The sequence below is a fragment of the Corapipo altera genome, unplaced genomic scaffold (assembly GCF_003945725.1).
Source record: "Corapipo altera isolate COAL_440 unplaced genomic scaffold, ASM394572v1 59, whole genome shotgun sequence".
NCBI lineage: Eukaryota > Metazoa > Chordata > Aves > Passeriformes > Pipridae > Corapipo > Corapipo altera.
Genome location: NW_020884917.1, coordinates 1,739,861 through 1,765,851, shown reverse-complemented (window position 1 = coordinate 1,765,851; position 25,991 = coordinate 1,739,861). Strand labels below are relative to the sequence as shown.

The window sequence follows — 25,991 nt, the reverse complement described above, 5'->3', positions numbered from 1 at the left end:
ATGCACACTACCTTTCTCTAATATCATAATATTTTTTTTCAGTATACTGTAATGTAGATTTATGGCAGCTGTACGTGCCTTCCTTAAGAATCACTTGTCCACATTGACCCTTTTCATTCAGAGGCAAGACCTGTGGTGGTTTTTTGTAGTTTTAGTCTGGTGGGGTTTTGAGTTTTATTTTCCTTCTTAATATGCTGTAATTTAAATGAGAGATAAAGGAGGGAAAGTTCTAGGACAAAAATCTGTTGGCAAAAGTAGTTGGTTGGTATCAGTCATGCTTCATAACTATTGCTTTAAAATTTTACCTTAGGTAGGATAGCCAATAGTTATCTTGGCTTGACAAGTCTTTCAGCAGAAATAATAACAGGTTAGTTGAACTCTTTAAATATTTTACGGAAGCCTGAGGAATCTTCCATCTATGTTTACTTTCGGCTAAGTTTATGAAAACATGGAAGATGCTACTGTTCCATAAATAAAGTTTGTGTTAATATTAGTAGAAATACTGAAACATGTTGAGGTAGTTTGTAGTTTCTCATTTTCTCAGTAAAAGTCTTAACTATACAACTTAAATGTATGTAAGTACTTAGCTTTGTATCTAACATTATTAATTTTATTTTACCTGAAGCATGCAGTCTTTAAGTCTAATCTTGCAAATTTTTAAGCCCATGTATCCCTATGTAGCTTTTATGTCAGCTCATTTATCCCATCCATCTTCCCTAATGACCTAATCACTTGTGTAGAAAACTTTAAATTTTCTTGTAACTGTGGTTGTCGTATTTTATATTATGTTTTCAGTACACTTTTAGGTTCAGAAGGCATTTGTAGATGCTCTAAAACAGAGAGGAAAACATAATGTGCTGTTTGCCACTATTTTTTTTTCTTTATATCTGCCACTGTTATTTCAGAGCACTAAAAATATCACTGAATTTCTCAGACTGATGCTTGGGTTAGCTGAGCTACAAGAACTTGTTTTGCCTTTCTGAAAATCTTGACTATGCCTCTCCCTTTCAAGCCCTCTTCTGTTTCCCCCATATTAATGTTTCTCAATGTCTTTGTGGTTTCCTGTCAACTTCAAAAGTTTGTTTCTTCCTTTCATAATTCTTTCTCTAGTCATCTGCTCTGATTATTTTCTTCACTTAGTCTTTGTTTTCTTCCAGCAGCTTGGATGACCATCATCAAACACATTTTACAGGTTAGAAAGCTCTACTGGGCAGAAGCTGGGAGCTGCAGCAAGGTCTTGATCACTTGAACTGCTTGTCAAGCAGAATGTTACTGATCACAGAGAAGGGAGATGTGTTGAATATCAGTGTAGCTGAGTAAAGCCCAGAGAATAAGGGCTCTGTAAAGAGTTAATTGCAACCGTAGGAGAAATGACTACAAGAGATAAATCTTACATTCTGACCTAATATGCTTCTTGAAAAGCATATGCTGTGCAATACTTTCTGCTAGAAGAAATCATATAATGACAGATTGAACAACCCAAAAGAGGTGATGCTGTTGCAGCTCGATAAACCCAGATCCGACTAAAGATGTATTCCCAGCAGTCATGTGAGCATAAAACACATATGGCTGGTTCTACAGATTACAGACATCTTGTGCACTCACACAAACATGGACAGCACCAATGGCCTCACCCGCTTCCCAGTCTGGCTAAGGAGGATCAAAGCCCACTAGAATGAGTATATGTACATATGTACGTAGTGGATCTGCCCCGCAGCAGGGCTCAGGCTCTCAGTCTGCTCAGTAGCAGACTTTGATCCTAGTTTCCCCATTTTTTTGTCACCTGGACATACAACCTCTGGGGCAGCAGTTCCACTCTAGTTACTGGTACAGGCCGTTTTATGCACACACATTCAGAGGTCGTCAGGATGTTCCAGATCCCCACAGATAACCCTCCCTTAGGAACACCCAAGTGCTCTCACCTCTGAAGATGATCCTTAGAGAACTGGTCATCCCTTCTTACTCCTACGCCACCTCACCTGCTTGCTGGCTAGTACAGCTTGCTCATCGCTAGCCATCACACACTGTCACACCTGCACTTGCTTCAGTGGCTGGCACCATGGGCAGAGTGGCCCTCCAGCCTGTGATCTGACTCCACCTGCTGTCATCCACACCTGCATACTCACACATTTGCACACAGGACCCCCTTACCCAGGGGGATATAGAGAGGAATTTAATAAGAAAGTAGGATAGACTGTGCTGATCAGATGCAGGATACAACCAGACAAGCATACTGACCAGATCACCATTTACATTTACACTTACCTTTTTTTATTTCTACTTTTTTCTCCTCCAAATCGCCTAACACTCTCTCTTTTTCTGCCTTTAGTTCCATCCCTAAATATCCTATAAGTCCTGTGCAATTCTGAGCTATGTTTTCCATGCTGGACAATCACCAACCACATGAAGTTCAACAAGCGAAAGTGCCAGATTCTGCATCTGGGATGGTGCAACCCTAGATGTATGTATAGACCGGGGAATGAGATACTGGAAAGCAGCACATGTGAGGATGTGAGGGTCCTGGTCGATGGCAAGTTGAATATGACTCCTGGCAGCCAGGAAGGCCAACCATGTCCTGGGGGGCATCAGGCAAAGCATCTCCAGCTGGTCAAGGGGGGTGATTGTCCCACTCTGCTCTTCACTGGGGTGGCCTCACCTTGAATATTGTGTGCAGTTTGGGCACCACAATACAAGATATTAAGCTGTTAGAGAGCGTCCAGAGGAGGGCCACAAAGATGGTGAAGGGCCTTGAGGGGAAGCCATATGAGGAGCAGCTGAGGTCACTCGGTCTGTTCAGCCTGGAAAAGGGGAGACTGAGGGGAGACCTCGTTGCAGTCTATAACTTCCTCGTGAGGGAAAGAGAAGAGGCAGGCACTGATCTCTTCTCTATTGTGACCAGTGACAGGACCAAAAGGAACGGCCTGAAATTGTGTCAAGGGAAGTTTAGGTTAGATATCAGAAAAAGGTTCTTCACCCAGAGGGTGGTTGGGTGCTGGAACAGGCTCCCCAGGGATATGGTTACAGCACGAAGTCTGGCAGAGTTCAAGAAAAGTTTGAATGATATGCAAGGCACATGGTGTGACTCTTGGGGATGGCCCTATGCAAGGCTAGGGTTGGACTCAATTCTTTTGGGTCCCTTCCAACTCAACATATTTTGTGATTCTGTGCTAATTCTACTCCAAGGTAGCAACCCCTTTAGTCTGAAAGGTGTTAGGGAGAGCTGTTACCAATGGCTCATGATGATGGGCTCCATGCCCAGACACTAGAGCTGAGGCTGTGCCTCAGACAGGTTGTTTGTATCCTTGATTTGGGCCCTCTCTGGGCTTGCGCAGATGGGCCTTTAACGGTCTGATAGCTCCTGTGGTGGACCTGGGAACAGCCTGACAGGGTATTATTTGGGCTTCTCTTTTGCCATTTGTTCTCTGAGCTCCTTTGTAGGTGTGCAGATGGGTGTTTTTCCAGAGAAACTGGTACTTTCTCCATATTCTCATTCCCTCAGTAAATAGTCTAAATTAATACTCTACAATGCTCCTATTGAAACAGATAGCTACCAAAGAGAGTGTGTGCCAACCAGGGCAACCTCAAAGGTACCCATCTAACATCCTACTAATTTCAGAACTCATCCATTATGTGAAAAAGATGTGAAAATTATTTCCAGTAAGTTGCCGGGACACAGTCATTACCAATTGAAAGCACTGGAGAGAAAGCATGAAAAAAGGGGATATGGAGCAGATGTTTCTGTTGATATTTTTATGTCAGTTAAAATTGTTGGCATTGCAAGTTGCTTAGTGATTAATGGAAATGACAAACATGATGCATTGGTTCTGAATTGGTGTCATGTTGATAGAGGACATTTTGATTGAGATAATGTAAATGCTGATATGAGCATTTGTTTTCATAATGTTTCAGTTCTTTTCTATTGGTGGAAATAAGTGCTCAGCTCCTCTGGAAAACCCACTATTTAGTTAGGTGTCTGTCAGTCTGTGTATAGCAATGTTTTTGTAAGTAAACTACTGTTTGTTGTTGTGGTTTAGTTGTTTGGGGTTTTTTCACACATAAGCCTTTAATATGAGATTTTAAAAACTCTAATATTATTTCACCAGTTATTGTTTCTGTTTTGTTTTGTTTTTCCAATATCCTGAAGTTTTACTCAAGTAAATCTTGTATTCAGGAAGTATAGCCTAGAAAGGTACCATGTTTACCTTCACAGGATTGCTGGTTATCAGAAGATCAGAAACAAAAATACTTAGGACCTAGGGTGGGGAAAAGGAGGGAAAAGGGCGGGAAATGATGACGATTACAACTGTTGAGGCTGGTAAAAAAAAAACTTAATTACAGTCCTATAAATGAGCTTGGAAGTAATGCATTTTGGGAATACTAATATTCATGAATAAACAAAAATTGACACTATAGTCTCTTTTAAAGCTATGTAGTGAGGATATCTCCATGTGCAGTTGAGCGTTATTTAACACTGATTAGGAAGCTCAGATCAAATGCTGTTATATCCAAGGCAGGGAAGAACCAACATAAACTTGGTGAGGAAAAATACTTTGGCTGATTCTGTATCTTTGCTATTTGTAACCACTTACAGATATCTTGTATTAAAATAAGATTCCTGATATTCTGTAACATTGACCTAAATTTACTGGAATTATCTCCCCTACTTTGACCTTTGTATCATTTTCTGAGGTTTTTAGAACCTCTGTGCACTGTAGAGAATAACCAACGATTTGTATTACACAACTGGGAAACTGTAAATCCAGGGCTATACCTTGTCTCTTCTCCTTTCCATTGCCCTAGCAATACAAAGTGAGAATTGGAGTAGAAATCACACTTTTCTTTCAGGATATGGATTTATCAGAATTAGTTTTCATACCAACCTCGAAGCCTTTTGCATGGAAGAGAGGGATAGGAGGGAAGAAGGGGACAAGATGATATTGATGATATTGTTGCCTCCCAGCTGGACAAGGCTCAAATGAGCTCCAGGCAGCTCTGAAGCTTTCTGTGGCTGGGCCTCTTGGAAGACCAACAAAGTATGGTGAATATCTATGAGTTTCTTTGACAATCTGCCCTTCTCAGATGCAGGGCCCAGTAATGAATTACAGCTACACAAATGTGTAACACTACCCAGATTTAAAATGAGACTGTGCCTTACATGGAGATGTTTGACATGACTTGAAGTTCTCTCTTTTAATCCTGAACGGTGTTTATTTCAGTTACAAAGAAACATGCTAGAATGTAGGGCAGGTATTTTTGGTTGTGTTTTTTTTTTTTCCTTTTGTTTTTTGTGTGTTTATATACCCTTGAATGACTTAATTCACAAAAGCACCTTGTTAAAAATTGGTGTCTGATTATACTTCTTTCTTGTGAAGTCTGTAGGCTGACACCGTTACAAGGATGCTAATTGCCTAATCTATGGCTCCTAATTTAAAATCACTGTTAAATTTGTTTAAAAATCCATTTTGGATCAGCCATTTAGGTTTAAATTAATCTCCCTTTGCCCCCCCCCCCCTCTCCCCCAGCCCAAAGCAAAGAACGAAGTTGAGAGAGAAACAGAAGCACCTTTGGTTTTGCCATAAATTGGATGTTTTTATCTGTATTTGTAGCAAATTCCAGGTTGCACTACTATGTGATAACTCAAATTGTAGTTTTCACCCCTAAACCGGTAATTTTCCTTATTATCCCAGTGGCAAATAAACTCATGCTCTCTTTCTCATTCTGATGGCAAAGCCTCTGCTTTGTTCCCTTTGTTACCACAATGGTAATTGTCATGTTTATCACTGACATAAATGAGCCTAGAGTCAACTTGACACAAATTTGCCAAATTTCCATATAACAGTATTTTTATTTTTACTGCTTTATCATTTTCTCTCTCTTTCTGCAGGGTGTATTCGAATAGTGCACTAATGATGAGAACCCTTTATAAGTTAATTAGCTCACAGTAGAAGGCAGAGGGAGAGTGTGAAGCAGATATAGGAGCTTTCAGAAGGCTGAAGCTTAGACCAATGGCAGTGGGAAGAAGGCTTATGCTCAGTCACAAAGGAGTTTTGTTGTTATAAAGTTTTAGTGGCATGACAACCAGTGCAACCATGGACTGAAATGAACACTAGTCCAGCCATAAAGTACTGAATTTCCTTCTGTTGGTTTACCTTCCCAACTAATTAAAAAAAAAAAGTGTCTGTTTTTACAGTATTTTTTCATTTATATAGTACATGACTTATAAGTATATCATATTATATGTATACTATTATTTGTATATATATAAAACCTAACAATGTTTTTCCTTTTGGAAGCTATTTGAAGGATTTTGAGGTGCAAAGGAAGGACTATGCTTAGGAGTTGTTAACCAACTGTAGAAATAATGTTTGAGGAAAACTGCTGGTTTAGTTTTGCATGTTTTGTTTTTTGGCATTTTTCTGTTTTGTTTTTTTTTTTAATTCAGTTTTGTAGAAGTGGGATTTTTGGATGGCTTATTTACCTTGTAGTTCATAGCTTATGATTTTGTGAATAAAGAAAACATTATTTGGGAATGAATTAACAGAAGTATAACTTGTGGAATGTGCAAATTAATCCCACTGTTCTGGGCATTGTCCACTTTCATGTGCTGAACTTCATGAAAATTGGACAGCCCAGAGCAGAGAAAGAAGAAGAATTTAGCACCTAGAAAACACAACCAGTGGTCAAAATTAACAAACTTTGCCTTTTAACGTAGAGGTGAGATTCATGTCAGCAAATAGAAAAAAGATAGCTGCAAGGAGGGGGGATGTAAATTATTCTCCAAATTAATAGTATATAGAAAGAGAAATTATGAGTTTAAATTGCATCAAAGCAGCTTCACACTGTGGAGAGTGGGAGAAATGCTGATGCTGGAGGGCTGGTGGAGCTCTAGGCCGCCTTGGTGTGTTGAGGAATTTACATAATTTTGAACAGGAGCATGTGTCAGGAATGATACGTGGATGTAATTTAGCCTTTTTGGGAGGTAGATTAGATTGTCTTTGAGATTCATCACAGCCATGTGATTCTGTTGTTATACTAATTAGGATCATGAAAAAGATTCTGCTTTTTGTCTCAGCACTTACTGCTTTAAATATAATTTAAGGAATTGAACTACCTTTTCCCGCAACATCTTGTAGAATAATGGAGTATTTATTTAATGTGATGCTGAGAGTAACAGAATTCAACCTTTAAGCTTTAAGTTAACTTGTATTTGAACTGTCATGAGTAAAACAGTTGTATGGTATATGAAAGATTGTTACTAATCTCACGTGGTGACAGTGAATGGATGAAGCTTTGAGCTCTTAATATTCATGTGTTTGTCCTAGCTAACTGTGAGAGTAAACCAAGTGCCCCTACAATGCTCGTAACCAGAAAAAAACAAATGAATCTCAGTTTCACTGTGACAGTATGAGAACATGCCAGGGATTGTTCTTGTTTGTGCTCTTGGGATTACAGTGCCTCAGTTCAACTTCCAGCTGTGGAGGTAACCTAGTCATGGCTGAGAAATAGTGCTTGATCTTGGTTTCACTGCAACTGGAAAAATTATGCATATGCCCTGTCAAATACAGCTGTGATTTGGTGGACTTGTTCATGGTACCTTCCCATTTTCTCCAGTTCTCTTATTTAGAGTGAAATTTACCAATTGCCTAATGACATTTATGGGTGAAAATTGCATTTTTGCTGAATGGCTGTTCATGTATAGCAACATTTCTTTAAAAGCAGAAGAAAATTAATATTTTTACAGATGCAACATGAGCATACAAATTGTAAGTAGTACTGTGAGGAGTTTAGAGGTTTTAATTTATTTGAATTTTCAGTTATACGTGAAGCCAGGAGATGCAGGGTTTCTGTTTTCCATTGTCTTTAATTTTGATATTGCATTGGCAAGGGCATGTCACTTTTGGACACTTCATTATTCCTTGGGGTTTGCCTGGATGGAAATAATTTGGTTGCAATTAAATGCACTGTAACTGAATCTAGAATTTTTGTAGTTCTTCAGAAATAAATTTCTGGAATTCTTTAGCATCACAGTAGATCCATTTCCAAAACAAACAAACAAACAAACAAAAACCCAAAAAACCAAACCAAACAAACAAAACGCTCAAAACAGAAGTCTTGGTTACCTCAGAATCCTGTCTGTACAGGATCAGATTGCATTTGACGTCTTTAACATGTCGGAGCTCCTTTTCAGATAAGTGTACCTACACCTAGAAAGAAATTGAAGTGTGTTGAAATTGCTCAGAGAATTTTAGATACATGTACAGTTCTGTATCAAAATGGTGATGGTTTCATCTTCAGTTTTAGTTTCTTCCTTCTGTCACTATTTGAGTGATGAGGGTGATACTCCTTGGTTTTTGATTTACAATTAACTTTAGATTTTATCTCTCCTAGCTGAAGGTGTTAGGACCTTCTGTAAACTGACAGCCTAAAAAGGTAGACATTTCCAACTGCTCCCTTAGCCTCTCCTCACAGAATTTGTGCTCCAGACCCTTCAACAGCCTTATTGTCTTTCTCTGGACCTGCTCCAGCACCTCAATATCCTTCCTAAATTGAGGGGCCCAGAACTGGACATAGTACTTGAGGTGCAGCCTTACCGGTGCTGAGTACCGGCGAAGAATCACTTCCCTGGTCTTGCTGGCCACACTGCTCCTGATACAGGCCAGGATGCAACTGGCCTTCTTGGCCACCTGGGCACACTGCTGGTTCATATTAAGCTTCCTGTCAGTCCAAACTCCCAGGTCCCTTTCTGCCTGGCTGCTCTCCAGCCACTCTGTGCCCAACCTGTAGTGCTATATGGGGTTGTTGTGGCCAAAGTGTGGCCTGGCACTTGGTCTTGTTGAATCCCGTTGGATTCGGCCCATCTATCCAGCCTGTCCAGGTCCCTCTGCAGCCTTCTACTACATCTTCTACTTTGACATCTTGGTATCATGTCTTGTTTCTTCCCCTTCAGAGTTGCCTTCTCTCCCTGGTGCTTGCTGCTTTTGTTCTTTTGTTTATGTAAGTGGCTACTCTTTACCATCCATAATCAACAATAAGATCTCTTTCTGACATCAGGTGTCTTCATACACCCCAAATATGAACTGCTGTGTCCTATTGTATCTTAATTATCAGTTATTTTGTCAGTATATGAAATTCGCTTATCCCTTTATTTTGTTCCTGTACTCCTGTGAAATAATTTGTTCCTGCTCATTGAGTTAGAACTTACCCTTTCATTTTTGTTTATTCTCCTTTATAAAGTATCAATGCAACTACAAAAATTGCCTCAAGTTCCACCAGGGGAGCTTTAGATTCACAAGAAAGGGTTGTAAAGTATTGGAACAGGCTGCCCCGGGAAGTAGTGGGGTCATCATCCCTGAGAGTGTTCAAAAAATGTGTGGATATGGCACTCGAGGACATGGCTTGGTAAAGAACATGGCACTGGCAATAGGTTGATGGTTGGACAAAATGATCTTGAAGGTCTTTTCCGAACTTAATAATTCTATGATTCTACACATACGAACAACACTTCTCGGAAACCTATCACACACTTATAAGAATGCTTTTCACAAGTTGAATTTATTTAGAATATCCAATTCTTTTGTCTTCATTTGAAGAGCAATCTTAGTTTCTGTTATTTGGTATCAACATATTGAAGTTTAACAAAACCTGACATTCAAAAGCAGCCTGTTCTGTGCTGTGAAACTAAATATTACCTATGTAACACTTTCTATTTTTTCCATTCCAGAAGAACAGAAAGAATGGTGTTGTATCTAAACCCTTTAATTTTTTATAAAAATATTCAGTAGGGATGAGTGCCTGATTAAACAGCATAACTTGACTTGACTTCCATGTAACAGGTTTTAATGTTGTTTTCTGATTTGTAGCAGTATCTCTGTACATAGATTGGCCTGTCATCTTGAAAGGAGCAAACTTGGATAAAAATGTCATGTGGTCCTACATGAAGGTGTGAATACCAGAGACAAAGCTCCCCTAGTTTTCTGAAAGAGTTTTGAAAATGAAAACACAAAATTTCTGCAAGACCATAAACAGTATCTGTCGATTTCTTGACTTGACCTGGAATGCGTCTGTTAAAATTTGCAACTTGTGTCCCAGCAATTATAGATTGACAGTGCTGGTATGTTATGGTTATGTTTAGGTAGCGTGTAGAGAGTTAGAGAAATATTTCTGAACAAAATAGATTCTGAATTCCTTATGAAATCTGCATGAAGTGTCTGAAAACAGACACCGAGTCTCCTTGATAATGAAAGAATATTTTGGCCTTGGTTTGTGTAGAAAGGGGAAATGGCTTGGAATACTGAATGACTGAATTAAAATGTTGTCTACTTGTACAAACTTGACTTTAAATCCTGTAATGAACATATAAAACTTTCCAGGAAATTCTTTCTCATGTAGCATTGACAAGGAAATTATAGATAGATATCTTTACAGACAGGTAACAGTCTTTAGCTTTGCATTCATTCAATATCAAAATTTGAGATTTTTTTTAATTTGGCTTTACTTCCTGTGTCTTGATAGTTGGTTAGAAGCCTTTAAATGTGTGTGTGTGTGATCAGTCACTCATCATCATCAGAGCTCAGCAAAACAGCTCGTCCTTATGGACATTTGAAATAAAGCCAGTCTTAGCAAGGAGATTGCTTGTAAGAATTGCCAACAAATTAGATGAATTTTTAGAGTAGATATGAAGTCTGGTTAAACAAACATTTATTTCTTTTAGCAGCTGATTGATTGATTCCAAACAAAAAAGCTTTACCATCTGGTCCTTTGACAACAGAGCAGAATTACACATTCCTTTTTAAAAAATTTGATTAAAAAATATTTATATAATTTACCAGGTTTTTTTATGTATATAAACACACCAATATATATAAATGACCAGGTTTACTTTTCCTATACATAAAATTATTCATATTTAATGCATGTGACTTTATAATAATCATACATTTCCAAGAAAATATAGGCATTGCTAGAAAAGCTTCTATCTACAATGATTATTATTATGCCTGAGCTATTCATCATAACACAATTTGACAAGCAGTTTTATGACTTGAACTAGAAAGCAGTATTCAAGGAAAAATTGAAACAAAACCCTCTGCTAAATCAATTAAATTTATTCCAGTAAATATTGTGAAATTTCAGACCTTGCTGGAACAGAGTATTAGTTATAAGGGTGTGTAATAGAATAATTACAGAGCTGTGTAGAGACAGGTATTGCATTAATGAGAAGTTTTACAGTTTTGAAACTTAATGTTATTCTGAGTGGTAATAAAACATGAGAAATTCTAAAATTTACTGAGAGTCAACTTGTAAGCTTTTTCTCTCAAAAGAAAACTAAAGTATGTTTTATCAATAGAAGTGTCTCCATTTATAATGAAAACTTAAGCCAGGGTATAAAAAAAGCTATGAACCAAAGTATTTTCAAAAATGGTTTAAATATACTCTTGAAAGATTTGGTTGTTCCTCCCTCCCCCCAAGTTGTTGGAATTCTCTTCCTACTCTGGCTTTCTCCCACATGTCAAAAAATGAAATGATATGCCTTAAGTTTTTAATCATTCCTGCATCTTTTGGAAAGATGCTTTGTTTTCACTGAACGTCAGTGACATGACTTTAATCTCAAAGGTATAGTTCTTGATATATAAATAGAGTCAATTTATTGTCATTATGGATTTTTTTTCCCCAGGATATGAAAATCCTTATTGCTGTGTTTTGTTTTATTTCATTCCAGCTATTCATGAACTCTCTTGTGAAGCATACAAACACTTGGGCAAAACTTCAAATTACTACTGGATAGATCCAGATGGTAGTGGGGCACTGGGACCTTTGAAAGTTTACTGCAACATGACAGGTAACTGCATTATATTTGCTAATTCAGTTGGTTGGGGGTTTTGTGTGTGGTTTTTGGTTTGGTTTGGTTTTAATGTAGTTGGAAGAAAGTGTCTATTCATAATTCCTATTTCTTGTAAAAAAAAAAATAATTGCTAAGAGCTTTCCATGAGAGGGATCATCAAATCTGTAGCTATCATTCGGTATGCTCTTAGAAAGGCAGTAGTTAATCCATTTCATAAGCTTTTTCAATTGCAGCTATTAATTAGTCTTAATAGGTCTTTCTATCCTCAGTGGTTCATCATTAAAAAAAAAAAAGATAGATATGGCTATTTACAAAACCTGTTGTATATCAACGTATTTGAGTTCAGTAATGTCTGTAGTTAATGGGGTACTGTAGAAGGCAGTTTACCACTAGAGCCAAGGAATAGAAATTAATTACAAAAGAAACAAAACATCTGACTTTTCTTTATTGTCTGTATTTTAAACTAGATACATCCTTCTAACACCAGTTAAACTCTGGAGATCATATATATAACTGCATTAACTTATTTTGATTTTGTTGTATGTATTGTTTTCTGCTTTTAATGCTTGCTTTGCATTCTCACAGAAAGTATCCTGTCTTAGTCATCTGCATTGTCATGCTAAGGCAGGAAAATAAGATAATTAAAAAATAAGGGGCAATTTTCTTCAGTGACAGTATATTATTTCTTTGTTCTGTTAATGCATGACAGTTGTCTCAGCACTTCTGATATAAAATATTGAGTAGCTGATACAACAGACATATCCTCTGGTTTTCCCCAAATGTCTGTATAACAAGTTTAAATTTCATTTTTTTGCACTGGAAATGTGGCATGTGAAGTCTTCAGACTTCAGCATCAGCGATGTGAAGGTGAAGACACTATCATAAGTTGAAAGTGTCTCTGGCTTTTTAGAGATCAAAATTGCTGAAGCTGACACAACTTTTCTGGGGGGCAGAAACCTGGACACACCTGGGCCTGTGGGGTGGGTTTTATCCAGCTCAGATGGGAGAGGTGGGGAAGAATGCATGGCTCATGCAGCAGACCCCAGATCAACTGCTTATAGGTAGACAGCCTGTTGGAGACCAGGAGATAATACCACTGTTTCATGCTGCCATTAATGTATGTGTTTGTATAATAAATGCATACCTTAAAACGAACCTAATCTAAGCTCTGGAGGTGCTGTCAATCCTATTTGGACTAGAGAGACTGTTCAACCTGTCAAATCTGTTCTGAGACACAGGTGTAAAGGCAGTCTTTTAGATCCTGAGCCATTTAGAGCTTTTTAAATCATAAGTAGCACCTTGAATTGTATCAGTAACTAGTCAGGCAGACACTGCATGAAACAATGCCAAGAATTGCTGCTATTTAAGAGATTTCTGCTATTCACAAATGCTGTGTTCAGTGTGAGCTATAGCTTTTGGTTACTCTTCAAGGGTAGGAATGTAAATTAGAAATATACCATCATAGTGGTGTCAAGGACAGAAAAATACATCCATCCAGTGCTACAGTATTGCTTATTCATGATAAATATAAATATAGAACAGAAGGTCCTAGTAGCTTATTCAACACTGCAAAATAAAAAGAGATAAGTAAAAGTAATAGTTTCATTTTACTAATGTTTCTCTTATACAAAAATTTCCAGAGTACATCAATGTGACCTTTTCCTAACCATTGCAAAATCATGAACATTACGATACATGATTTAGTGCTCCTTCCCTTCGTTTGGATATGACACATACTGTGGAAAAATACAGTTTTCTGTTTCAAATGAATTGCTCTCATCAGCAACTCTTTGCTACAAGAAAATGGCGTTTTGCACTAATATCCATGTAACTATTGCAATTTTAAAACTATTTAAAATTATTTCTTCATTACAATGCCAATGACTGCAAGAAATTTGTGAAAATTGATTAGAAGTAATTCTAATCTCTGCTTCTGAAACCGAGAGTTGTTCTCAGATAGCTTAATAAAGCTCATCACCTATGTAGTGCCTATACATTGCAACTGCTGTAGCTTTAATTGTCTTTTAATTAGTGGTCATCTGAGGCACTGAAGATGGGATGGTAGAGAACTACATTTTTAGGAGAGATTTCACAACACCCTGAATCTTTTTCTGAATCTATATAGAGTATTATCAGCAACACGTGTACTAGGGAAGGGACAGAATGAGCTTACTTGAGGACTTCACTTTGCTTCATCAATAACACAGTTCTGTAGAACTCTGTAGCAATGATCCATATCTTTTCATATAACAAAAAGCATATTAGATTAAGAGCAGAATTCTCAAAAAATTTTAGTATCAAACTTGTGCAGGTTTATGGTATTACTAGCACTATATTTGAAAAAGAACTTAAACTAGCTGAATTACAATTGATTCTTTTTTCATGACCATGAAACTAAGTAAGATATAGATTTAGCTATACTGAATAGTATACTAAATGAAAAAAAACCCCAAAACATTTCTTCATATAGCAGGGTACTGATATTTTATTTTAATAGAGACATCCTTAACTGTATTTGCCTCTCTACCCTGTGGCAAATCTAAATGTACTTGTTCTCCTACTATTTTAAACAAACATCTCTGTTTTAAATTACTGCTCAAATGCTAATAGATATTTTAAATATCCCATCTTTCATTCAGGTGAATGACTAAAAAATAATGTAAAATTTAGCTTGTTTCATTCTAGACAAAATGAGTCCATAAGGTTAGGGTAACTTATGAAATTAGTATCAGTCTTTGCAAAACAAGGTGGCTTAACAGTTATGTACTACTTTCACACTCACTGAAGTATAGTTTTACTGGTACAAAATGTTGGAGAGTAAGCTACACTCTCTCTTGTCTGTAAACCTTCTTGTGGCAAGTGCAATATCCCAAAAAACCACTGAAATTCTATACTGAGAAATTATGTATTTAGCCTTTTATACTATATTGTATCACAAATATTGAATCACGAATTTCATTATTTCATCTTTATAACAGCATTTCACCTACAGAGTTTCTAGTCAGAAGGTGTTGGCTTAGCCAAATGTGCCAAAAAATATATATAAAAAAAAAAAGGAGAGAGAAAATTATGGTGCAGTAGACATCTGTCTAGGCATATTTCTGGGCATAATACATATCCAGCTATAGTGTGTCTTAATTTAGTAAACTGTCAAGTTTCATGATGAGACCTGCCCTTCATAGATGTTGCTGCAGTAACTAAAGATTGTTCTGGTTTTTCTGAGATATGCTGGCAATTCAATAGTGCAGTTAATAGAAATAAGTGTATGTGCATGAACAGAGCAGTTCATGGTCTCTACAAACAAGTCTATTGTCAAAGAAATCCCAGAGACCCCCCCTCCAGTTCTCATCCTTGTCTTCTCCAAATAAACTCTGTACTCAGTACTGTGTTCTGATAGTGAAGAGGAACCAAGAACTTACATTTTATATCCTCATAGTGGAATGAACATGTTTGAGATATCACATTCAAACTATCTAGTCCTGCTGCAGTAAAACAGCTTTTAAAATCTAGAGCATTGCTGCTGATGTTCAGCAGTTTCCCAAAGACTTATCTGTAGAAACTACATAAATTTTACAAAGTTTGGGGGTTTTTTTAATTGCTTTTTTGCTTTTTGTTTAATAAAAAGAAGTATTGGAAATGTTTGGAAGTAGAAAGTTTGAACTTTTCAAATTAATACACTTTTGGAAAAAGTATTCCATGAAGTTGTGATGTGGCATAATTTTTAACCATTAGACTGCTTTTCAATTTAGCCTTTTGTGACTAAATTCAATGGGGAATTCTTCCAAAACTCTGTCATCTTAAGGCTGAGATCTTACCCTCTTTCAGAGTCAAGTCCACAGTGGAAAGTTAGACTCTGATTCAACGAGATTATTCCAAAGTTGGAAGGTTCCTATCTCAGTATGCAATCTGACCATTCCTGTTTTCTCTTTAATTGTCATTACAGCCGTAGCTGCAGTGGAGAGAATTGCTCTTTTAAGGTATTTGTTAGAAGTTGTAAACTTTCAGTATATTACAGCTTCACCACTTACTCAGTGTGATATTTCTGAATCTCTAAGCCTGATTCAGTTTCCTCTGGCAGATTTAGTTTCAGTCCATCGAGAAAGACACAAAAAATAGTTGATATTACTCCCAATTTTTTCCATTTCTCTTTTTTTGTCTGTTTGGTACACGGAGGATGGGAAAAAGGTGTCAAACGAGTACATTTATTCAGATCTTGTGCATTTGTCCTGCAAGAATTTTCAGAGTTGAGAGTGAGGAATAAGCAGAGGGACTGTAAGGACTTAGTTATTTATCCTAATGGCTATATGGGATGTCAGTGGGAAAGGCAGATCAGCACTCCTGTGGTTGCTTGAGGCTTTATGCTGAGTATAGGGAAATATTAGCCTGCTGTTTCTTCTGCTTCATCATTTAGAGTACTAATGCAAAGTAGAACTGAAAGGTTTCATATTTTATTTTACCAGAAGGTATGTCAGTTAATTTTTCCTATTGGTCCTAAAGTCTTTATGCCTCTGTGATGTAGCTTTTATCTCATTTCAGGATCCAAATAGCTACAAGCATAATGCCTCCATTTGAGTGGTACTTACCCTATCCCCTTTCTAGTACAATTCTTTTGCCTAAAGCTGCTCATCTTCAAACACTTTGAGAAATCACTATGCATATTCATAGCCTGTCTCATTAAGGTCAAGCATACAAGGTGTCTTTTCTACCCACTCTCCTCTTTCCTCTCTGCTCTCTCTCTTCATTTTTTTTAACAGAAATGGAATGTGTAATAATTACTGCAATGACTTTCAGAGTAGACATTAAACAACTATAACTGTTGTATCCTGTGATTTCTCTGTCTTCTATCAGTAAATAGTGGGTCACTGGAGTGCTTTGTACTATGACATATGTAGAAACATATGGCATGAATATAAATGTGCCATTCATCACTACATACTGATGAAAAGTGCTCTAACAGTGGTAAATGTTTAATTCTGTTGCACATATCTGTATAATTAGTTTTTTCAAATGAGACTTCTTGCCTGAGACCTGATTTACTGAACTTCAAAGGTACCAAAACTTTTATTCATACATATATAGAAATAGATGTGAAACAAAATTTTAAGCTATTTAATTCAATAAATAAAAGTAAAGCTCTTTTTAAGCATAGATTCTCTAGTTTGATGGAGGAAGAACTTAATGTTTTTTAGTTGTTAACTTAACTAGCATGAATTTATACACATTTAAAGGCAATAAGCAAAATTTTGTCATTGGACAATGCCAAGTTATTGAATGAAAATAAAAGTATATAGACCTTACCTAGTCTATTCTTATTTCAGAAAGCTTTCAATACAAATATTTAAGTCCTTTGCCTAAAACAGAGGAGGAAAAATGGCTTCATTACTACATATGAAATGAAGGCGTTTTTTCTAACAAGATCTCATAAACTTTTCCTTCCACTGTAGAGCTTTGTTTTGGATGCTTTTTAATAGTCTGTCAGACCTTAATGTACTAAACTTACATTTGAGAGGTAAAAAGAGGAACAAATAGTTAAAATGAATTGAGGCTGTTCTTGCAGTGTCCGAGCTTGTTTCCTTGAAGATGAAACGAGCAGGAACAGCAACGAGAAAAGAATAAAATGGAAAGGCAAAAGCATCAAGCCGTTTAGGACATTGGTTTTGTGCAGTTGACTTATCAAGCTAGATTCTTTGTATAAAGAAAGGAGAGAAAACACTGACAAAGAGGAAAATAATAGTCACTGAAGCATCAGGAGATCATGTCTAGAGGAGCAACTCTGATGGCAGACTTTCTTCCTAAGGTGAGTTCATCCAAGCATCACAGTAAAATAATAGACCCATGAGAGACCTGGAGACAGAACAGACTATGTTTATGTCTTTGCCTGCCAAGTTGGCTGAAGTATTCTGCAGCTCAGTTTTAGTTCATTGATTATATTTTTCATCTGTTCTTATTTGCAAGGCATGTTCTTTTTGTTCTAGGTTTCACTGGTACATAATTTTGGTTTGTAATAAGTTGGGGGGTTTTTTTGTTATTTTTAATTTATTTCAAATTTGGCTTCCTTGCTCATTGTGGTACTTAACTGTGTCTCAACAAGTTTGGCTAGTGCATTTCTTCCCTGTGCTGTGGAACACCGTACCGACTTAGTAAGAGGGTGATCATGGGTGCTTTTCCATCTGGATACAAACTTTCCAATCAGCCTCAGTCAGCTGACAGACTGTAATTGTCAGCCTTTACCTGGACTCGTCTTGATTAGATGCAGCTTGCTGTCTGGAGTCCTTCTGAAATAAACGAGGATGTTTTCCTGTTTGGTTTTTCCTCGGATTAACACTGAAAAGTGATGTTGTTAGGCTCTTCTGTGCTTGGCAGTTACTGCAGTTTGACAGGTTAAAGCCACTACCTAGATGGCAAGGGATGACTGAGTATAGTTTGTTGCTGTGTTTTGTGACAGCATATTGAGTTTGTTAGGCTTTAAAGGATGGAAGAGGAAAAGATTACAGCCTGATAAAACCATGCTTAAGGGCCATGTGATTGTGAGATTGGTTTTAATTATTTTAATGTTCAGAATTTAAGTATACGCTACCATAGAAACAGTCCTTATGCAGAGTTTAAGGTATTAATAATCTCAGGGCTCATCACAATATGAAAAAGGTAATTTTTTTGGAAAAAGATGTGAATCAACACCTGGTAACTTCATTAAACAAAACTATGTCCTAACAAAAATGTGGTGTCATAACTTTAGGGTTTGAATAAATCACGTTAAAATCACATGATTCTAAATCATGTTGGAATACCTCTAGATATTTTCTCCAGTCGTCCTTGCATGTGTAAAAAATGAAAAGCTAGCACAGTGTGCAATTACAGAAAAAATATCTAAACCATAAAATAAAAAATACCTCATGAAGGTATTAAAAATATCTCCAGAAGAAGGTTCTTGATTTGCTCTATTTCAGTTGAGAACAAACTTTATCACTGACATTCAAGGTAGCTTCTTAAGTCAACAAGTAATAGAAACATTTCCTACTGTCTGACTACATTCTTTTATTTTTTACCCTTTCTGTCCCACCTCAAACTCTGAAGCATCATATAAGATTATACAGGAATAAAAGTCTGTCGTGTCATCCTCTTAATTTATTTCAGATGCTCATAGCTGGAGCCTAAGCATCACAGAACATCCAATTCATCGGGCATAAGGCACTGATCTCAAACAATTAGAACAGGCATTTGAGAGTGACATAGAAGATATAATTGAAAATAAAGCAGAATCTTTATTTTGCCAAATTATTGGAGGATGAAAAAATCCTGACATCATCTACAATCAGAAAATGTTCTTCATTTGTTGGAAACGGAGCTCTCAGAAATTAAAATACAACAAGTCTATTTAGAACTCTTTGTACATTGCAGGGCCCTACAAGCCTAAATTTCAAGAAACATGTCCATTACTGGGGGAGAAGAAAAAAGGAATGGTTGGAAAGAGAATGATGAACAATACCATCTACCTCAAACTGTTACTGTGAATGTTAGAAGCAAACATTTAGCTCCGGATTCACTCCCACACACTTGCTCCCTACTGGGGACGTAAGAAACTCAACACAAGCTGCCTCAGGGCAGTGATATGCTTCAGTTATCCCTAGAAAATTGCTTCTGTAGAGAATATTACTGAAAGCCCAAACAAAACTTTTGTTTTCTGTAGAGCCATTTTTTCTGCTTTTGGTCAGAAAGTTAAGGTCAAGTTAAGACTAGACAGTTAATTCACCCCTGAAATAATGGGAGTTGGTGGATTTCAAATTTTGTTTTATTTTAATGATATTTTCTGCAGTTTTTCTGTTCTGTGGGTGGGTACAGATGTTGGGAGGTGTGTGTTTTTGCCTACTCCCTACATCACTGGGAAAGTTACTCTATGCTTCTGTTGACTTTGAGGAACAAGCTCAGTGATTCAACTGTGCTTTCTCAAAGCCTGAAAGGTGTGAGTCACTAAGTTCACCTGGGGATTTCTGGCATACAGAAATACTTTCTCATATGTGCTTCCCCCTTAAAGCTTCCTTGTTCTTAAACAATACTTCAAAGAACAGCTTCTCAGCAAGTCATATCTATGGTCATTTGTTTGACTGCTTCTACTGTGTTGTCTAGTTCACAGGCGGTGGGAATAGGAAGAAACAACTTACCTGTTCTAAGTGTTCTTGCTATTGCTAATTTCTCTGAAACTGAAATCAGTGTAGCTAAACAATCAGAGAGTAGATTAGTTCAAAGGAAATGTATAAAATCCTGTTCAGATCACAAAAGGTGTAGAAAGTTCACTTTTTACTGAAATAAATAACCAAGTGATGAAACAATTACTGACAATTTTTAAAAGAGTGAAAAGAGATTCATTCTTGCCAACCAGCATTCAGGGTGCAGTGCTGCACACTGATGTATAATTCTCTAAATTAATTTGCCTAGAAGGATGAGTAAGCTGTGTTGTCACTTGCTGTTAAAAAAATCTCAGGCCTTCTTGATTCCACCTGTACACTCTGAAAGATGTTTTTAACAAACTATTTGGGCAATGAATAAGTTGCAGTAGATATCCATTTTGATCTGTACATACACGGAGAAGAAAAGTACTGTTGATGCAGTTTCCCTAGACAAGCAGGAGGTGTACAGAATGACTTTCCCATATCTCCCTCACAGCACTTGCTAACAAGTGAAGTCAACGTAGATTATGTAGAAGTGTGACTGTACAGTGTTATAAAGTATTTGTGTGAAGGCTGTCTTCAAACACTCAGAGTAAATACCATGTTTGCATTTCATCACTTAAAATTAGTCTTAGTGCTTTTCTACAAAAGAGGAAAAATGTACAATAACTATAATGTGAATTTAGAGAAAATGTTTTTACTAATTTCCATATGGGCGCTCAGCATGGATTTTAGGGCAGCATCAGAAGCATACTGTAAACTCACCTCCACCTCTGTTCCACGTGGTGGAAGGCCTAGAACTGGAGAAAAAGACTGAAGGGGGGATAACAATGAGGGCAAAAAGGACTTCAGTCTGGTATCATCTGGGAACTGGCCTCAATGGTTGAAATAAACTGGATAGAACTTAAAAGCAAACTCATGATAACATTCCATATGGTTTAGTAAAAAGAGTCCAGCCAACATGAGCATAAGGTGAGGAGTCTGTGAGACCTTGTGCAGTCAGTAGGGAACAACTACAGCTGGAGAACTTCCACAGAGCAAGCTTTCAGATTTGGAATGGAAATCTGCAGATTATGCAAACTAGGTCTCTTGTTCAGAGTCTCTTAACTGCTCAGTGTTAGGAACTCCCTCCACATATGTACTGGGAGCCAAGTATTTCAATGTCATGTTAGAGGTCTGTATCCACTTTTACTGTGTTCAGAGTTCATGTCATTAAGAGCATTAACATGCTTTTTATGCTTCCTGCTTTAGGGTTTTTTCAATTTGCTAAGCTGAAATTATCCTTTTCTCAGGGGGACTGAAAATATTGGCTTTATCTAGTATGATTCAGGATATACTTCCTTGAGAGAGAACTACTGAAGTAATGATCTTCCATTATCCTAGATGAGATATATGAGAATAACTCTGCACACACTGAAGCATTTAATAGTAAGCAAGTTAAGAAAATTGGTGAGAAGAAATTACTCCCCTCCTAAAATTATTTTTGTGGGTTTCTCCAAAGCAGTACCTTAAACCTTGACATGATACTACTCCAAAGAGAATAGCTTTTTATTTCCACTTTGGGATGCACTTGTGCATCACAAATAGAAATCACTGTAGATTTTCTTTCAGACCAGTATTTTCTGACTCCAATGGAATAAACCTGTCAGTAGTCATAAAAGAAAATTAAATGTGTTTAGTAGCGTGTCAGTAGCAGTAGAACAAAATACTGTCACAAAAGAATTGGAAATGACAATGTTGTAAATTACCGGATTGGAGATCTAGGACCATCACTGTTCAATTGGATTCCCTTTTTCTTAGCAATAGTCTGTGGAAAGAAATTAGTGCTGTCACAGAGACATGGATATTCCAGAGAAACTGCTTGGCAGGTATGTTGCAGGATTTTGAAAAGCAAAACTGACTTAGCTCTCCAAAGCTGGAGCGTTATTCGTGGGTCTAGATCAGACATGCTTGTCAGAACCATTGGCTTCTACCTGAAGATGTGTTATTGCTAATATTGTTCTGGTAATTGCCAGAGAAATATGCTGAAATGGTTAATTTTACTTGTTCTGTACAGTGAGCATCTAAGGAACAACCAGCTGAGCCAATTACATGTTAACCACAAGGTGCACTGAGACTGTTCTGAGCACTGATTATGCTGAGACTACCTGTCTGCTAGACAGAGTAAATACAACTAGGGCAGATTCACAAGTATTTCTGCTCAAGAATTATTAGCAAAAGGCCTTACTCATGAACTTGCTTTGTACACTAGCATGAATACTCATGGCTTACTTGTCTATCTCATTGCATAAACTGGATTACTTGGAAATTACAGGTCTATGGGAATTAAAAATTAAAAACAAAAAAGACGTTAACCTACTTAATGTTACTATTCAGAGGGGCCTTCTGATATTTATTTCAGTGATCTTTACTACTGTGTGCAGCAGCTCTGAGGGGTTGCTTCGTTTCTGCCTGACAGTTTTGCCACAGTGGTCACAGATTTTTGCTACAACTGTCGTGGTGATATTAAACCTGTGTTACTTAATGCCCAGCAGTATTGCAAACCTACAGCTGCAAATGCTTTGAAGGGCTCTATGTGCAGTGGAAAAGAAACACTGCAGATGCCAGAGATCAGCAACCACATTTTTCAGTCAGAATAGAAGAATCAAATTAGAGTAGCTGCTATTTCAGCCTTCTTGCTAGGTAGAAGTCACTAATCAATCTTATGAGTTTTAGTAGTACATGTAGTGCCATATCTATATAATTTTCAAGATTAGATTTTAATATTTTCAAATAAAGTAATATTTTTGAAAGTGTAGTTGGAACAAAGATAATAATATCCCTTGAAGCTAGTTCTGTCCCTCCCCTGTCCTTTTGTTTCCAGTCTGTATAGGCTTGGGAAATGTCTGCTATTAACTCAGTTGCTAGCACTTGGTTGAAACGTATTTTGAACTAATATTTTAATACCAACATCAATACTGAGTGTCTTCATATTCCCTTTTCAATAATATTTTTTTCTTCATATGATCTGTAAGTTATTTCTTCACATTCATGAGTAAGATTTCATGTGGAGCAATTGTCAGTATTATCTATGTTCTTTTGAGCAAATAAGAAAAGTAATCCTAAATCCTTGACGTGATCTGTGAATGTCTTAAGAGAGTTCTCTCAGAATGGTTTGTCCTTTGTGTCTTAAAAAATTTGCTTTGTTACTTCATTTTTTATTTCTTGTAGATAGATAATTTTTATGGGTTTGAGTTTTTTGTTTGCTTTTTTTGTTTTTTAGAAAAGCAATAGAAAGATCTTTATTTTTTATTTATTTGCAACATATTCTTATGTCTGAGTAAATATCTTCCAAGTGACTGGAATAAAATAGATTTTGAAGAAAACTGGACTGTTCTTCTCTGTTCTATATATTGCAAAGATTTAGGAAATTCTTAGAAGGTTTTTGCCTTTTTTTACCTTTTATTTTTGATGAATTTAGTGTTCACTGAATTTATATATTGACATTTTAATGCCAGTTGTGCAAAGTTCTTTTCATAAATGGCTTTACTTTTGAGAACTGATCCATTTTTATGGGCTAAAAAAATGCTATAAATGAAAACTAGTTTTGTATCTAAAAACTGAGATTACTTTTAATTGTTGGATTAATGATAGAAGACTTTTATCTTGTCATAAATTTCCTCAACTATCCAAATTACATGTTTAGTGAAGTTTTACTCATTAAGTAGATACTCAGTAGATCGCACTATAGGAAAATTTCAGCTCTACTGAAATGTTTGAGTCGCAGCATCAACTTCTCTGAAATAGTTTCCTGAGTACTAGAAGTTACCATTATTAGCAGTACTTTTGTGATAGTATGAGCTCCTTTTGCTGTAGTTTTTCGGTTTTTTGTTTGGTTGTTTATTTCTGTTAGGTTTATGTGTATGTGTGTTCTTTTTAGAATAGATTAGAATAGTTGAGTTACTAGGGTCCTAAAACACCCATCTAGTGCCTGACCACTTCAGGGCTGACCGAAAGTCCAAAAGTTAAAGCATGGGTTTAACAGCATTGTCCATACTACTCTTTCCTCTAAGGAAACCTCAGTAAGGAAAAGACCTCACTAAAGGCAAATGTGTTAGTCCATTGGGAAGGAATGATGTCCAAATCCCACATGCTCTGTACATGTGTGCAAAGTTCATGCAGAGGGAACCAAAAGCCTTTCTTTCACCTCTGACATCTTCACATCCAAAGCAACATATACAGTACAAACCCCCTTACTTACATAGTCTGAATGTCCATATTACTTTAAAAGGACACCCAGGAGCTGCATCCAGTGCATGGCCACCAAGAGAAGGGACAGATCCCTGGACCTCCTGGGCACAGAGACTAACACTGCTCATGTTCTCTCCTTTAGACATTGGTGATTGTTCACTTTGGAGACCACTTCCCCTCCTCGGGAAGCTGTAGGGAGCAGTGAGGTCACCCCTCAACCTCCATCTCTCCAAACCTGACAAACCTCATGCCCTCAGCTGCTCCTCAGAGTACCTACCTGTCAGCCCATCCCCCAGCTTTGGTGCCCTCCTGTGGACGCATTCAAGTACCCTAATATCCTTTTGAAGTGGTGGGATAATCACACAATATTTAAAAAGAGTCCACACCAGTAGGGTAATCACTTCTTTTGAGCATCTAGTTGTACTGTGTTTGGTGCATCCCAGGGCATGGTTTGCCCTTTTGGCTGCTAGGGCACAAACTGCTGACTGCTGTTGAACCTACTGACAACCAGCACCTCCAGACCCCTTTCTGCATCCACTCCTCTCTCAGTTTAGACTTTTATCTGGTGTTGCTCTGTCTCAGAGGCAGAACCTGCCACTTGTTCTTGTCGAATTTCGTGCTGTTGATGATTACCCAATACTTCTATCTATCCAGATCTCCGTGTAAAGCCTCTTGCCCCTTGAAAGTCAACATCACCTCATAGTTTAAAATTGTCCACCAACTCACTAACCATGCATTCAACTTCTGCATCCAGATCACTGATGCAAATATTCAACAGAACTGGCCCTAGAATTGAGTCCCAAGGAACAGCACTAATGGACTGACCACCAGACAGATGTAGCCTAATTCACTTCAGACCCTTCAAGCCCTTCAGCCAGTTCTTCACCCAGTGCACCATGAACCTGGGTTTTCGGGCAGTTGGGGTTTTTTCCTCCTCTTTTTTATTTTCCCTTTCCCCTCTTAATTAATGGAGAAGTCTCCTTGAGAGGAGTGGAATGAAATCTTTGGCCCATTGATTTAATTGGGGAAATTTTGTGTTTACTTTTGGTTTCTTTATGCACAAAATTTGTGTGTGTGTGTATGTGTGTGTGCACATTTTGAATTGTTGTAATAGTATGAAAGAAATAAATATGTATAGTCAGTTATGCAAGTTGCAGACCTGCATTTGGTAATCTGCAAGCAGATGGATTTTTGCAGCTGCTCAGAATGCAATGAAGTGAGTAGTTTTCATAAAATTTCACCATTCAATTGATGAAGTTCACCTTCTGTAGTGGATAATAACAGCAGTTAAGCAATGAGAATAATCTGTCACAGTGTGGCAAATTTTAAAACTGTATACATGTGTAAATATATATGTCTGACGAACAAAAGGTACTTCATAGACTTCTTGAATGCCACTATTTTAACTTGATCTATAGATAGTTTAATGCTTTTCTATTCTTGGAGATCCCTATGGAAATCAGAGGGCTGCCTTAATATACAAGGAAGTATAGTTTTTCTTTCTTCAAAGAAATCCACATTCTATTTATTAAATATGGGGGAACCTAATAAAATACATAACAAAGTCGTTAATAACTAGAGTGGGCACTTGAGGACTAACCAAGTAGTTGATTGCTAAATGATGTCCTTTACAGTTGATAATTTCACTTCAGGTTTACTTATTTTATTCTAGACACCATCTTTTTATGTTATGATGGAAAAATCATTTAAAATTCTACATAAAATGTGGTCAAACAGCTAAATGTCCAGCAAAG

At 37.1% G+C, this 25,991-nt stretch overlaps 1 protein-coding gene across 3 annotated transcripts in view; it reads left to right on the top strand.

Annotated features, from left to right (window-relative positions):
- Window positions 1-25,991, top strand: part of CNTNAP2 (contactin associated protein like 2) — a 1,017,942-nt gene that overhangs the window by 678,028 nt on the left and 313,923 nt on the right. For all 3 annotated transcript variants that reach the window (XM_027655885.1, XM_027655886.1, XM_027655887.1), the window contains one exon: window positions 11,720-11,839. In XM_027655885.1, coding sequence (XP_027511686.1) covers window positions 11,720-11,839 — 120 coding nt within the window. The remainder of the gene's footprint in view (window positions 1-11,719; window positions 11,840-25,991) is intronic.